Source organism: Adiantum capillus-veneris, chromosome 22, assembly GCF_014529385.1.
Source record: "Adiantum capillus-veneris isolate H3 chromosome 22, ASM1452938v2, whole genome shotgun sequence".
Classification (NCBI taxonomy): Eukaryota; Viridiplantae; Streptophyta; class Polypodiopsida; order Polypodiales; family Pteridaceae; genus Adiantum; species Adiantum capillus-veneris.
The window spans coordinates 90,674,112-90,690,141 of NC_140952.1; the positions used below are offsets into that span (position 1 = coordinate 90,674,112).

The 16,030-nt window shown below is 39.8% G+C and overlaps 1 protein-coding gene and 1 pseudogene across 1 annotated transcript; one reads left to right on the forward strand and one right to left on the reverse strand.

The window, feature by feature from the left end:
* The first annotated feature begins 2,888 nt into the window (after positions 1 to 2,888).
* On the forward strand, positions 2,889 to 4,138 carry LOC147429775 (uncharacterized). The gene has a single exon (XM_086495353.1). It carries the CDS (start codon positions 2,918 to 2,920, stop codon positions 4,034 to 4,036), a length of 1,119 nt encoding a protein of 372 aa, XP_086351479.1. The 5' UTR covers positions 2,889 to 2,917; the 3' UTR covers positions 4,037 to 4,138.
* Positions 4,139 to 7,248: 3,110 nt separating this feature from the next.
* LOC147429776 (uncharacterized) lies at positions 7,249 to 10,535 on the reverse strand (annotated as a pseudogene).
* Positions 10,536 to 16,030: the final 5,495 nt, after the last annotated feature.

Sequence of the window (16,030 nt, forward strand, 5' to 3'; positions counted from 1 at the left end):
AGAATCTTCCACAAACACAACATTCCATGAGACCCAGATAAGCTTTGTTTGCGGATGATACAACCTGTAACCTTTTCTTTCAGCACTATAACCAACTTATCATCCAATTTTATGCGCTGCTCTTGTGGCACCAAAGGATATGCCAAACAACCAAAAACATGCATGTGCTAATATGCTTTCTATCCTTCCATGCTTCATATGGATTCATAGATTGTTTATCTTTTGGAGGATACCTGTTCAGTACGTAAGTGGCACACATGATGGCCTCAAGCCAAAATGACTGCAGAAAAACTTGGCTTTTGACCATAGATTGTGCCATTTTCATACGTGGCCTGTTTTTCCTCTCAGTAACACCATTTTGCTCAGGCATAAACGACATTGTACATTGGTGTTTTATCCCATGACTAGTCAGAAATGCATTAAATTTATGAGACATATACTCCCCCCCTCGATTTGAACGGAGGGTTCCCATACTACATTTTGAGACATTTTCATCCATAGCCAGAAATTGTTTGAAGCAAATAAACAATTCGGACTTTGCTTTAAGCGGATACACCCATGCATGCCTGCAGTAATAATCAATGAAGTCACAAAGTGAAGGTAATTTCCCAAGAAAGAAGTTTGCATGGACCCACAAACATCACTATGCACAAGATGCAACCTGCATGTGGCCCTAACTGAACCATCCTTTAGAAACTTTGAACCCTTCATCTTACCCAAAATACAGCCTTCAAAAACATGTTTGACTGGTGCTTCAAGAGGCGGCAAAGAAGAAACCATATTAGATTTTTGCAAACGTAGCAAACTGGCCAAATTTAGATGTTCAAAATGTGCATGCCAAAGTTTTGCATCTGAAATAGCCTTAGAACCCACAATTGCATTTGCAGAATCCTGCCCACACTTGTCATACAAAGTGAACTTATATAGCCTACAACATAAAACGCCTAATGCATCAATCTCATCATCAAAACTAAGATCATGAACTATACATCTGTCATCCACAAATTTCACAACAAGAGCAAGTCTAGCAAGTGCAGATACAGAAAAAATATTCTTCTTGATCCCAAGTACATAAAGTGCATCAACAAGTGTGAAAGAACTGCCATTTGCAGTAGTAAGCACAATCTTTCCAACTCCCTAAACCGGATAAGAGGCATTGTTGGCACAAGTAACTGAATTCCCATGAGGGATAGACTCAAGAGAGGTAAACAAATCACGATGTGAGGTAATGTGCTTTGTAGCACCAGTGTCAAAATGCCACACATATGAATCTGCAACAAACCATGCATTATGGACAACAGGATTATAGGTACACTGCACTAAAAACCCATTATGCATCAGCATCAGCCTCACAGTATCCTTTCAACAAAAGACTCAACAATAGCTGCACTTGTAGTGGAACCAACCTCTTTCTTCTTAGCCTCTTTTGCCTTCAATTTTAGACACTCCTTGATCAAGTGATCATTAGCTTTATAGTAATGGCAACACATCTTCTATTTTTCATTCTCACCAAAATTCCCAAACAAATTGCTTCTAGCAAAAGCATTAGAATAGGTGATTTACCACTCATAGAACAACCATGAGAAGTGGCTAAATTGATGTTACCACCTTTTCTTTGAGTAGCAATAAAGGCCTGCTCAACTGCACATTGTTTAGCCCTGTTTTTTTCTAGAAAGTGACTCTTGCAACAACAATGTGCATAATGCATCAAATTTGACAACTTCTAGGTTTCCTTAGGACATAAGTCTCCAAGTATTTGCAAAAGTATGGTAAGAATCTGGCAAAGCATTACGAACAGTGTGCACAAGGGAACTGACAGAAATGACTTCGCCTGCAGAAATAAGTTACTCATTGAAATCCTTGACACTAGCAAGGAAAGTGTCCATCTGATCTTCCTGAAGCATAATCTTTGACTCGTACTCTTTATGCAGCAATGCAATTTTAGCCTCATTGCGACTTGCATAAAGAACAGCTCGAATATTCAAGCCTGTTTTGCAGATTTTGTTGAACGAATTTGAGGAGAAATAGTGCGTTTCAAAGACAACACAATCAAAGAATGAGACTGGGCATCTTTTATATCCCAATGAGCTTGCTCAGCCGTAGGCAAACCAAATCTAATAGAAGAAATCCTGCCACCAAAACCTATAACATTCTCAACATCGTCTGCATCCTTAGAACCAGAACATATCAATATCCTACACAATATTTGAAATGCTCTTTGACACAAGGACATGTTGCATCATATAAGCCCACATAGGGTAACTGTCCCCATCCATCTATCCTCAACAACAAACATCTTGAACACATCTTTGTTGTTGTCAATCATGAAAAATGTTGCACTTGATGTGAAAACTGCCCAAAACGAGAAAAAATCAAGTGGGAACAACACGTGCTTTGTAGCACAACCCATAGAAGATTGTAAGAGACTTGTTATGCAGAAAATGATACTAACAAAAATTCTGCAAAAAATGACAAAATAGCATGTGCAATACTGCCTGTTGTGAACTTATTTTGAGAAAGTGACTATGACCTTATGCAAACTACTACCTCTTATTTTGAGAAAGTGACTATGACCTTATGCAAACTACTACCTCATATCTCTCTCTCTCTCTCTCTCTCTCTCACATCCGTAGAAGAGTTACCAAGATGCAAAGCAAAAAATATGCATGACTAGTTTCTTGGATTTTTAAAACTAGGGGTGCCCAATGACCTTCAAAGACGCTTGAAGGGGCATTTTTGGGCGGGGGGGGGGCGCAATATCAACCGTGAAGGGGGTATGAGTTGAATAAATGACTGAAAATGAGACGTTGGTGGTAAGGTCACGGATAGGAGCGGGAAGGATGTTTGACGCGTATAAGAAAGGTGGAGAGCGGCTGGTAGGAGACACAATCCTGCGCTTAGCCTAAAAGAGAGAACGATGGCAAGGTTGTTTTGCATGCTTATGATTGTAGGAATATCCCTTTTTTCTAAGGCCGGCTGCGACGCCAGCAATACCACCTTCTGTGCGGGAAAGCCCAACGGGCCTTACGCCAACCCTAGCAGCTGCTCCTCCTTTTGGGCCTGCTGGGACAATGGCCTCAAGGGGGTTCTCCTTCTCTGCCCGCCCAACACCCTCTGGCACCAGCCTTCTCTCTCTTGCACTCACACTGATACCCGACCCAACACTACGATCACGTCCACCTCTACCCCACCCGCCTCCTCCCTCAATCATTCTTCTCCTACCACAGCCCTGCCCGCCCTCTCAAACTCTACTCTCTGCAGTACACATCCAAGTCGCCATCACCTTCATCTTCCCATCTGGAGCTGGGACGGCTTGCTCCACTGCTATGGCTATGGCTGCCTCATTAATACACGTAATGTCCTTGACAAGGTCGACATAGGGATTCCATGCGGAGCTGCCCAAGAGCTGATAGCCATAGGTAGGAGGAGTACGCAGGCATGGATGCCTGCGCCCCATGAGGTTGCAGAGGGGGATGTGGGCAAGGCAGGCGGGCAGCATTGGAAGATAAGGTTTGATGATGTGAAAGGGGAGAGCATGCTGAAAGCCACAGTTACAGACTACAGCCCGGCTGAGAGGATAATGGGAGGATGGCAAGGGGGAGCAATGGGGGAAGCACTGCAATTCTCATTAAGAGGTCCAAGAGACTCGAAGGCCCAAAAGGGCAATGGTGCGTGCTACTATGCAGTTGCTCTAGAGAGCCCCGCTTTGAAAGGGATGTGGAGAGTCTTTGCAAAAGACTTGGTACAAGAGAGCATTAAGAAGTCGAAGAGGAACTCGCAAGCCAAAATGGCCCAATTGGACGACTTATTTCCTATAAATTGGAAGAAGAGGCACGTTCACACCAATATGCTAGACTGCCTCAGGAACATTCCCTGGCCTAGCCTTGTGGCCACTGCTCTTTGCTATGCTTCCAATGTTGGAGGAGGACTTCAAGGAATGAGCTTATGTGCCACTGATCTCCCCTCTACAGACCTCTTTACTATTGCCAATTGCTTTGCCTCCCTCTTGAAGATCAACTTTGACCTTGGGCTTTAATCTATTCTCTTCTCTATCCTCGCCCATCTGTAAAGGTTCTCTAGGTCATTTCTCTTAAGAGTACAAGATCTTTACTTTCAATTTGTTTGACATATCTTTTGTTTTATAGCATGTATGCTCACATGTATCTATCTATCTATCTATCTCTCTCTCTCTCTCTCTCTCTCTCTCTCTCTCTCTCTCTCTCATGCGGTTGGCATTATGTTAACCATAATTGAATTCCTCAGGTGCTTAGAATAGTAATGCTAACCTAATCTCTCTCTCTCTCTCTCTCTCTCTCTCTCTCTCCACCTCCACACACATTGTCAGGCCTAAGGTAGGTTTGGATAGTAGGCCAGGGGTTGGGACATTCATGTGGTTTAGGGGGCTATATTTGGCAGGCTAAGGGTCTATATATAGCGTGGTTGGGTGAAGAGTTGCATGTACCAGTTCTTAGTCTCCTCATATTGGTATCAAAGTGCATGAGTGTCCCGGCCCTTGGCTTATATATAGAGTGATTGGGTGGAGAGTTGCATGCGTCAGTTCTCAATCTCTTCATACACACACCCCTCTCGAGGGATTCACCTCTTAGATATGTAAGTTACCACATGAGTTCAAATGAAATAATTTTTTAATTGGTAATATAATTTTAACAAGATTATATTAATAGAAGAGGTTTTTTAAATCAATTTCAGAGAAGAACCCATAATTTTTTAAAGAAAAAATGGGTAATTTTATTACCTTAAGCGTGTAAGTAAAGGGGTTTTTTTAATACCCTTTGAAAACACATTACATGGATAGTTTCTTAAAGCTAGGTGCACCCCCGAGGCACAGATGCACAAACACACACACCCATGCACACACACTCATTCTCCTTCCTAATGTAATTGAGGTATCCCTCCTACTAAGACTAGTGTTTTGATTGGAGACTGAATCCTATGTGCTAAGAGTGTTACTAAAATTGACTACAAGATACAATGCAGTAACCTCAATAATTAAAACTACACATGACTACTTGGGGAACAATAAAGGCAAAGCTATCGTGTCACTTTGCACCCATTTGCATATCTTACTTCAAAACCCCACGAGGAGAGGCTATCTTCGAACATATGTAAGGGACCCTCTGAAGCTACTTTGCACCCATAGAAAATGTTTGTATCTGTCTCTCTAGCAAGAAATTTATTCTTGATGAGGATACCCCCCGCAACACCTTCCAAGTGAATATCTTCATTGTGCATGGCCATTTTACTTCCCAAAGGTTGTTTATTGTTTTGAGCCACCTGGACAAAAGCACATCGACTTTGACAATTTAGCATGTCCATGGACATTGTTAGTCGGCATAAAATTACAAAGATGTCTATCATATTATATACCATTAGGCCCCCTTAGCCAATGCACTAAGGGTGAAATATTCACACATGATCCATGCAAAAAGACATCTATAATATTTGTACCGAAAAATATATCACCCAATGACCATTGATAGTGCTTATTTTTTCACATGTATTATTTTCTATCTATTTATTAGACTAGAACTAACTTTTTCATGGAAATCATTTTCGCTCTAATATGTAAACTGGTAATTTTGACAATGATAATTTTTCATGCCTAACATTGTTTCATGCTATAAAATTTAATACCCTCTAATGTTCTGCATATACATTTTTAATACCCTCTAATGTTCTGCATATACATTTTTAATACCATAGAATATTTGCACCCATAAAGTTTTTCCCATGAGGATTATTCATTATTTAGCCTCTAATTTTTTATACCTGCATAGAATATTTGCATTCAAAAGAATTTTCCCATGAGGATTATTCACTATCTAGCCTCTAATTATAATATGAATCTTTCATACCTGTCACCATTCTTATGCTTGTGCCTATGAAAAATGACTCATTTCTTTATGAAGATTTTTTCCACTTAGCAATATTTCATGCTATTAATATTAATAGTTGCTATTTTTTTACATGCATATTTTTTATGCCATAAGTTTTTTGTAGCCAAAATATATTTTCTATGTTTATTATTCACTCTTTAGCATGATGTCTCTCTAATTATAATGTAAATTTTTCATACCTATAATATTTATTACCATGTTTGCACTCGATGCCCAAGATTTGACGCATGCTAAATTATTCGCTACTCAAAACAGTTTTTCATTCTATAAAAAGTGGTGTTAAAACTCTTTTTTTTTCAAATGACAATTTTGTCTTTTTCATTAGAATTGGGATATAATCAGTCACGGCACCTGTGAGTATGTCAACACTGTTTTTTTTCTATTGATACTTTTACCACGATGAAAAAGAGGAATCTTCTATGAAAATATTCACTAATGAATTCTTGCTCCAGATAGAAAATTTCATGATGAAAAAATTCTATTAAATACAATAAAAATATTCTCTTAGTTTGTTTCAAAGAAAATATGTTGCTACCTCGATATATCATATTGAATATGATCCAAAATTTGGATATCCTGATTGATACATGCATATAATCTGATATAGTTCAAGTTATAAACTTTGTATACATAATGCTTAGTCTTCTACATCGAGAAAAAAAGATCTTTGAAAAGATTAAGAGCATAAATGGTGTTGCACAATACTTCTATCACATGCACATATGACATGTGTTTTGCTCGCATTTATTACAAATTAGTTATATTTGATTCATCTTCATAAAATATGATATCAAGTGATAAAACTATAAACAATCACAAAATCTTCTTGAGACATGTCTCACAAAAAGTGGTTTGTCTACGACAAGGAGCATGTACTTGTTGGATACATATTTAAATAACAAAAACTCAAAAAATAGAGTAACATCCCAAAATTTCAAGTATCATCCCAATAAGAGTTTGCTAGTGAAGCTAAATCTGAAGTACTTCAACTTCGTCTTGATCAACGTCTTCTCCTTTGTCCTTAGCGAGCTTCACTTTCTTGCATTGGAATGCCCAACTCACCAAAACATCCAATGTCTCGAGTCCTTTGCGCGATTTCTTAAAGTCAAATGATCCCTTAGGAGTTTTCTCTTGAATTTCTTTCAAAAAGTCATCAAGTCCTTTGTACATCAAGTCTACATTGTCCTCTCCCATAAGCTTCAAAGCAACGGCTTTCTTTGTTGATTGCTTTATGTTATTGATCTATTAAAACCAACCACATATCAAGTAAATCTTTAGCTCAAAAGAAACTTACAGTATACGTTCTTTGACATTTACAAAAGGCCCAAGGCTAGGTATACATGAATTCACATACATGAGTTAGTGTTTTGATTTCTTGACGAGAAAGATTCATGTTCATCTTTCGAGCAATTGGAATCTACAAAATCAATAAGTCACATAAGTTTGTTAATGAGCTCAAGGGAATAAATATAAACAAGTTAATAGTAATATACCTTAGAAGAGTTCTCTTTGTATCTTGTAGGGACTTTTCTCTCCCTCTTTGAAGTTCCATTTGTCTTGACAATAGTTGTACTACATGGTTGCTCGTTGGAAACATCCTTAAGAACCTATTGAATACATATATTTATTAAAGAGTGAGTGGTATAAACATACTTTCTTTTTCAAGGGAACGCTCTTCTTTGTTTTGTTTTTGCCCTAGCAATAGGACCAAAGAAAAAACTTCAATGAACTACCAGACAAAAATTGCATTAAAGTATTCATGTTAATGATTTTGCGACACTCACCAATAGTTTACTCACACAAGCAACTTTTTGCTTCTTATATTGTGCATTGTTGATGGGGTTATCATCATCCTGAAAGACATACTCAAGTTGAAACAAACATATAGACATTTAAATACTTGAAGTGTGGTAAATGTGCCATTTCAAATGGTTCTATATCACTCTCCTCATCATTTTCCAAGGGATGCTTTGCAACCTGCACATAAACTTCCATTAAATAACTAGAACATTTATAATTACCATAATGCTCAGAAAATATACCAAAGGTAGTCTCACAAATTCTTGTATGATAGATATAGAATGGTCTTCAGAGGGCTTGGTCAAGTCAAACATTTTCCATGTATGCTACAATAAAAAATAAATAAACTTCAAACCTTAGAAAGGCATATGTTTTTGCTTGCTCAAAAATGGTTTAAGGAGTGTTACTCTTTTGTTTTCATCGACGGTGTTTTCCAAATCAATGCAATATCCTACACTCAAAGGTGAGCTACTTGCCACAACATCGATATGCTAAAGTATACTTAATTTGTGTAAGTAAAATATACTACAACGTGATGTATTTGAATTTCGAATAACTTTAAAGTACCTCTTTGACTTTCTTGTTTGGAGTCCCAATGCCTTGGCCATTCACCTTTGAAGAAAAAACTTTTATTGAAAACAAAACTCGGTACGAGTGAAGAACATCTTAGTGGCCACATGCTAGTTATACAAACCTGATCAAGCATGTTTGAGTACCAAGTATCATCTTTTGTGGAAGAGGAGGTCGATTTTATATATGAGGATGATCCATGCAAAAATATTTGTCACCTATGAAAACATGTAGATAAATTATTCCAGTATTCATGGAGATAAGTTCAAGAACACACTTTACAAATACCTGTCTTGAATGTCCCAAATCATATTCAGGAGAAAAATTTGTAGGTTCCAAGTAAGTGAAGGCCCTGTTTGGAGTGCCATTTTCCTTGAAAGCACAAAATTATACATAAGAAACTTCTCTAAGAATATATTTAAATGTTATGTAATCGACCAACCTCCAATTGAACTTCACAAATATCTTTCTTCCCTTCTATAGTTGAATTGGCACTAGACATTTCTTGTAAAAATGAGGAAAGACATGTCTCCTTGCAAGGTTGTACCTAAAGAGTTAAAATGTCACAAAAAATTAAGCAAAAAATTAAAAAGTATAAGAAAACATTCTTACAAACTCTTCGGAAGTTGTTTTATTCTTATTCATACTTAGATACAGAACTGGAACTTTTAACTTGTCCCTAGATTCAAATATACCAAGGTGAGTTACTAATCAATCCAAAAATAATCATATCAAATCACACAACATAAACTCAATCATTACTCACAATCTTCAATGATGATACTTGTACGAGGCTTCCGAGAATATAAAGTTTAATGGCATCATGATTGATTGATTCAATTTGAACCCTCCATTATTTCCACCACTTAGATTTGAAAGAACTACTTCTATGCCAACTTGCTTCGTGTTTGCATCAAGAAATGGAATAAAGAAAATCTGTTGTGGCATACGTTGAAGAAACGATCCACATCTACATTGGATATTCTCCTCTGATATGATCTTGGATGACCCATGATAGTCACCTTCTCTTGTAGTACACTTGCTGGAACATAGCAAACATCATGCACGGTTGGTGTATGCAAGGCTTCACTATCATTTCCTTGGCTTGCATCTTCGCTATCCAAATGGACCATTATTGCATCCAATTTGTCACCTTCAGTGATTTCTCTAGATATCTCTTGGTGGAGCTCCTTCTTTGACATATGATTGCCTTTACTAGTGCTTGGAAAGATTGGCCCTCGTTTGAGCCTCATATACCGTCTATGTTGATTTAGTTTGAGAAAAATTTGTCGCTTTGTCATGTAGTCACTGTCTTCTAGTTCTTTCTTGTTACGCAAAGGAGACAATGTCTTAAATTTTTTGATGGATGAACTTTTCAACTGCCTCTCTCATTTTCTTGTCCTTAGCCAAGCCTGCATACATGAAATTTTTAGGTGAAAATAAACCAAGTCCTTGCTTAGCCCACCTGCGAATTCGCTCCAAGTTTCTATTATATGCACGATGCTTCAAAAGAAATTGTCGCAAAGAAAGGTTTTCTCCTTTGCGGTCGTTGGAAAGATTGGAGTCTTGGATCCTGGCATAGACTGAAGGGTGGTGTCACTTGAACAATGATTTTCTTCTTTCTCCTCCTCATGTGACATTGAGGATGATTGAAATGTGCATGGTGCTCAAGCATAAGGCTTTACATGAGAGAGTTGGCTATGAGAGCTTTCAATATGATAGAGAGAAATATTTGAGATACGGAGGTTAAGTATCAGGAGGGAGAGTTGTCCCATGGGTTGAGTGTGAGTGAGAGATATCCTCCTTGAGAATGAGGGAAAGATTTGGTGGTTTGGCTATGGCCTCTATATTATGAGGGAGAGAGAGTACTCTATCATTTTGAGCATGAGGCTTCCCCTTCTTTGTCTCGCTCAACAAACACCTCTTCGAAGCTGTTGCAAATGAGTCCCATCAAAAGTGTTGATACCCTAATTAGAGCCCCATGGGTTGTTCACTATTGCATGTAGATGTCCATCAAGGCTGCGGGCAATGCATTCCTGCTAGATGGGCGCATGAATATTTACAATGGGATCAAAGCGGATGGCTTTCCGTTCTAAAAGTTCTTACCGGTCATTTTGAAAGTCTTCCCAAGAAGTTAAATGGTGTGGATCATGGGCAAAAATCATATTTTTATCCCTCAGCAAGCGGCCCACCTTCCACCCTCATACTACCTGCAATGCTTACTTCTTCTCTAGAATTCCCCTCCATGCGGATAGCGCCTCCCACTTGAGTTCTTTTACCCTATATATATAGGTTGTGCACCTTCATGTCTTTTTATATGCTCGTGCCAAGCCTTGAATTCCTCCGACTGTAGTGCCACCATCAGTTGTTCCCTAAGTCTCCTGACGGCCCTCTACAACACTTGTAACCGCTTACGTAAATGGCTTACATGAAACACCGGATGAATGCGAGAATGCGAAGGTAGTAATAATTTGTAGGCAGGATCACCTACTCGCTTGAGTATTTTGAAAGGCCCACAATATCGGGGAGATAAGTTAGGTGTCAGCCCAGTTTTTAGACTTTCTGAATGTTCTGGCCGCACACGTAAAAATACTTCCTCCCCTTCTTCGAAGGTAACTTGCCGACGTTTCTCATTAGTGTACTTCTTATACCGATCCTGTGCTTGCCGAACATTCTGACGAGCAAGTTTCAGCATATCCATGTGGTCTTGGAGAAAATCCTTAACCTGTTGGAGTTTTCTAGTTGCCAACCCCACCGTAACTAGTGACCTAGGTTGAAACCCATACATGAGTATGAAAGGACTAAAATTTGTGTTGTAGGAAAACTCGAGAATAGGTAACTATTCTTCCCAGTCTGCCTATTTTTTACTGACGTATGCTCTTAGCATATCCTCTATCACTTGGTTAACCCGTTTCGTTTGACCATCTATTTCTGGATGATCAACTGTACTGAGGTTTAGTTGTGTACCCAATTGTTTAAATACAGCTCTCCAAAAGTGGTTGTTAAACTTGGGATCGCGGTCACTAACAATGTTACTTGGCAAACCATACAATTTGTATAGATTGTCCACAAATAACTTGGCTAGTTCTGGTGTTTTAATCGTTGATTTGGTCGGAATAAACTTACATAGTTTAGTCAACCTGTCTACGACCACCCATACCGAGTCATGACCTCGTACATGTGGTTGGTAAAACTACAATAAAATCCATAGAGATGCTTTCCCATTTTCCATTGGGAATCACCAAAGGATGTAAGAGTCCTCCTGCTTTCAGGCGCTCTGCTTTGTTAACTTGACATTTTTGGCAATGCAAGAAATAAGCTTGAACAAAGCCATGTAGACCTGGCCAGTAAAACTGTTGTCGTACGAGAGTATAAGTTTTTCTAATTCCCGGGTGCCCTGTACTTGGACTATCATGACATTCATAAAGAATTTGGCGCCGAATGTCTGCGTCCGTCGGTACACAAACTCTCTCCTTATGGAGTAGGTACCCAATTATCGATGGTAAAATGCTTCCATTGCTGTAGTTCATCACTTGATAAACGAGAACTAGGTGTGGAGGTTAATTGTACACTACTGTCGTTGGAGTGAGAAGGATCCCTCTTTTGAACATGGCTCCACACTTTGGAATATGCTTCATCATGCTCATATTTGCCTTTGAGAGAATCTAAAAATTCACTACGAAGTTCCGTGAACAAGAGCGAATTGATCTCTGGCATTCAACTTAGAGTGTCTGCCACTACATTATATCGGCCTTTGCAATACCTTAGCTTGGCGTCATATTCCTGAAGGATCTTGGCCCACCTAGCTTTTTGACCCTTTAAATCCATTTGTTGTGTAAACCATTTAATGCTTTCATGGTCAAACACAATCTCAAACTGAGCACCATACATATAATACCGCCATGTTTTTAAGACATACACTATTGCATAGAGTTCGCGTTCCTAAGCAGAATAGTTTTGTTGAGCTGCATCAAGCTTCTTGCTTTCAAATGCAATCGGCCGTCCGTCTTGTAACAGGACTGCTCCAGTAGCATGGTCACTAGCATCCGTTTCCAAAAAAAATGGTTTCAAAGGATCTACAATAGCCAGTATAGGAGCTGTAGCTAATGCATCCTTGAGCGTATCAAAATTGTGTTGTTGAGTGGAACCCCACTGAAAAGCTTTACCTTTGCCTTTTAGTTGATCCATCATAGAACAACAATTTGAGCATAGTTTTTAATGAACCTTCGGTAAAAACCTGCAAATCCTAAAAATATTTGTAATTCTTCCAGATTTTTAGGAGGAGGCCATTTTTGGATGGTATCCACTTTGGATTGATTCATGTATAGCTCGTTAGCTGAAATAACATGCCCTAAATAATGAATTTCATCTTTTAGAAAATCACCATTTTGATTCCTTGGCATATAACTTGTTTGTGCGTAACAACTCAAACACTTGCCTGAGATGTTGTAAGTGTTCTTCTTCAGAAGCACTATAGACTAGGATGTCATTGAGGAAAACAATGACAAATTTTCCCAAATATGGCTTCAAGACACTATCCATAAGTGTCATGAATGTTGCGGGTGCATTGGATAACCCAAAGGGCATCACCAAAAACTCGTAGTGTCCAAACCGTGTTCAGAATGCAGTTTTAGGTATATCGGCAAGTCGAATACGGACTTGGTGATATCCTGACCACAAGTCTATTTTCATAAAAATGCAAGCATGAGTGAGCTTATCAAACAACTCATCTACTCTAGGCAATGGGTATTTGTTCTTAACTGTAACTGCATTTAAGCCATGGTAGTCTACGCACATGCGCATATTGCCATCCTTTTTCTTCACTGAGAGGATAGGCAAAGCCCATGGTGAAGAACTGGGTTGTATAAACCCTCTTCTAAGGTAGTCAACAAGCTGACGTTCCACCTCAGCAGCTTCTGAATAACTCATACGGTAAGGTGGTTTACTAACAGGTTTACAGCCTGCAGCCACGTCAATGTTTTGTAATTGACTAGCAACGTTTGCTTGTTTAGAATTAGCAATTGGTGGAATAGAGGAGAGAGAAGCATGCGACGTTGAGGAATGGTCAACAGACTCAATGTTAGAAAGAAAATGAGACAGTGAGTAACACAAGAAAACATGATCTATTTCATTATCAAAAATGAGCTGCATAAGCTCAGCGGTACAAATCAGTGGTGATGATGAAGGTATATCTTTTTCTCCTAACAAAAACACATGTGCGCCATGGGATTCAAACATCAAGCTGTTGTGCTCATAGCTACGCTTCAGTGATGGTCCTAGGCTATGCAACCATTCCCTACCAAGAACCACATCAGCCCTTTCCATGTTCATAACCCGAAAATCCAAACATGTAGAGTACCCTTATACTTCCAATGGAACAGCTCGGCATTGAGTATCCCATATTTCAGTATCATGTCCATTCATCATTGCTACCTTGTAGTGGTGGGTACTTCGAGTTTGAGGCAGTTTGAGTTTTTTCACCAATCCGTAATTGATGAAATTGTGAGTAGCATTGTCATCGACCAAGATGCACACCTTGTGCCCTTGCGGATATCCGTGCATACGTACTAACTCATGTGGTCCAAAGGTTGGTTGCCACATGGAAGCTGTGAGACAGCATTCATGCACCATCTCAGTGTGTGTTACTTCCACTGAAGAGAATCTTGAGGAAGAATCAAGAGGCAGCAATTTCACCTTATACACTGCTTTCTCCTTGCCCTGAGCAGTAGATTTCCCCTTGGGACAATCCTTTTTTCCATGACCTCTTCCTAAACATTGAAAACATAATTTTTCTTTCTTGGCTTTATCAAAGTCCTCAGGAGAGAGAGGACCCCTGGACCCCTTGGGTTTTTTAGATGCATCTTAATTGGCAACTATAAATTTTCTTTTATTGTGCCCATATTGAGTGCGTGTATTACCATGTATATTAGAAGGCACGTGACTATTATGTGTTTTCTTCTCATTAGGATCATCATGAATATGTGCTTTCACTATGGCTTCCTCAAGTGTTTTAGGGTTTTGGGTCTTGACATACTTCTTAAGCTCGGGTGTCAGACCTCGTATGAACCCCCGTACTTGTTGAAAGGTATCTAAGCCTTCCAAATTGAGGATAACGTCCCGATAGTGAGAGATATATTCAAGGAGTGATGTGTATTGGTGCATGGAACATGTGTCCCAAGCCGTTTTTCGATTGACCTTGTCTGTAGGCAAAAATTCCTTGCTAAACATTGCTTCAAAAGTTGCCCAACTCTGTGGTATGATGTTCTTCTCCTTGAGAGACATCCACCATTTGTAGGCCTTTCCTTCCAGAGTTAAGCTCGTTTGCAGAGCTCTGACTGCATCCGGAGCGCTCCGTAAGGCATGAATTCCATACCACTTGGTGAGAAAGATATTCAATGCATCCTTATTGCGGTCTTGGTCTTCTCCCTTAAACATTGGTGGTTTGGTGTTCTTTAACAATTCATCCACCTCTTTTGCAGTGAGAGTATGCAACGTATCAGCATTTGGGCCTTGCCCTAGATTAGAAATGCCCTGCCCTTGTATGGCAACGTGCTCATGCATGTGCGTGTTAGCAGGACGCTTAGACTACTAATGCATTAATTGAATTAGTAATGTGGATAGTTTAGTAACATTTTCATTTAAAGCTTTAAAATTTTCATCCATGACTGTCATGCGTGTCTGAAGTGCACGAAATTCTTGAATATCGAGCAATTCATAAGTATCTTCACCTGCCGTAGCGTTGCGGGTACTCTCCTTGAGAGGATCCGGCCGCAGGCCATCATTGGCAGGATCATGAGTACTTTGCTCAAAATCAAATGTCATATTGATATCCGAATCCATGGCTACACAGTGTGGTGCAAGGAGTATTCAGAAAAAATACTTGATATTGAAAGCACTTACAAAGTATAATGAGCCTTGCTAACTCCATCAAAATCGAGAGTAGTCCGGTGGAGAGTGATTTGAATTTGTCCGCCGTATATGGAATTCCACAAGTTCTTGATAGCCGAACCAATTAGGCTTGAAAGCGGTAATTGATTTCACCAAAAACTTGTACTGCAACTCCGCCAAATTGGTGGTCTTGAAATCTCTGAGTTTCTGCGTAATACGCAAAAAAAATTTGTCGGAATGTGTGCCCGCTTCATCGATGCTGTCCTTTCTGGCCTTGTAGTACTCGCACGTAGAGTGGAGTAGGGGGGGTGGGGTATCCACTGTGGGTACCGCCCCTTATGCTTAATTTTTTTGTGTATGGCCACTACCCCTAAGGGGTTTAGGCGCCCTCAAGTGGGAAAATAAGCGTAGCTATGGCCGTGAGCAGGTAGCACGCAGGTGCTTGGAGCGCCTGGGGCGGATGATGCCATGCAGGAGGGGCTTTGGCCCTGTGTCGAGAAACGCCAAGCAGGCCCTTGTGCCTCTGATGAGCCCGCGCACCGTCAGTTTGGTGCTCCTGCACCTGACAGATCTCCTTGCCAAGCTCGCGTACCCACGGGCTTCTTCTTCATCGACTTCCTTAGCAAGGGGTGATCCCAAGAGAATTGGACCACGACATGCAAGGCTTGTGTGGCTAGAAAGCACTAAGAACCCTTGTTTGCCACAAGGGTTCTTACCCACACCCTGTCGGCTGTCGGGTGCCTGCCATGGGAACGAGAGAGAGAGAGAGAGAGAGAGAGAGAGAGAGAGAGAGAGAGAGAGAGAGAGAGAGAGAGAGAGAGAGAGAGAGAGAGAGAGAGAGAGAGAGAGAGAGA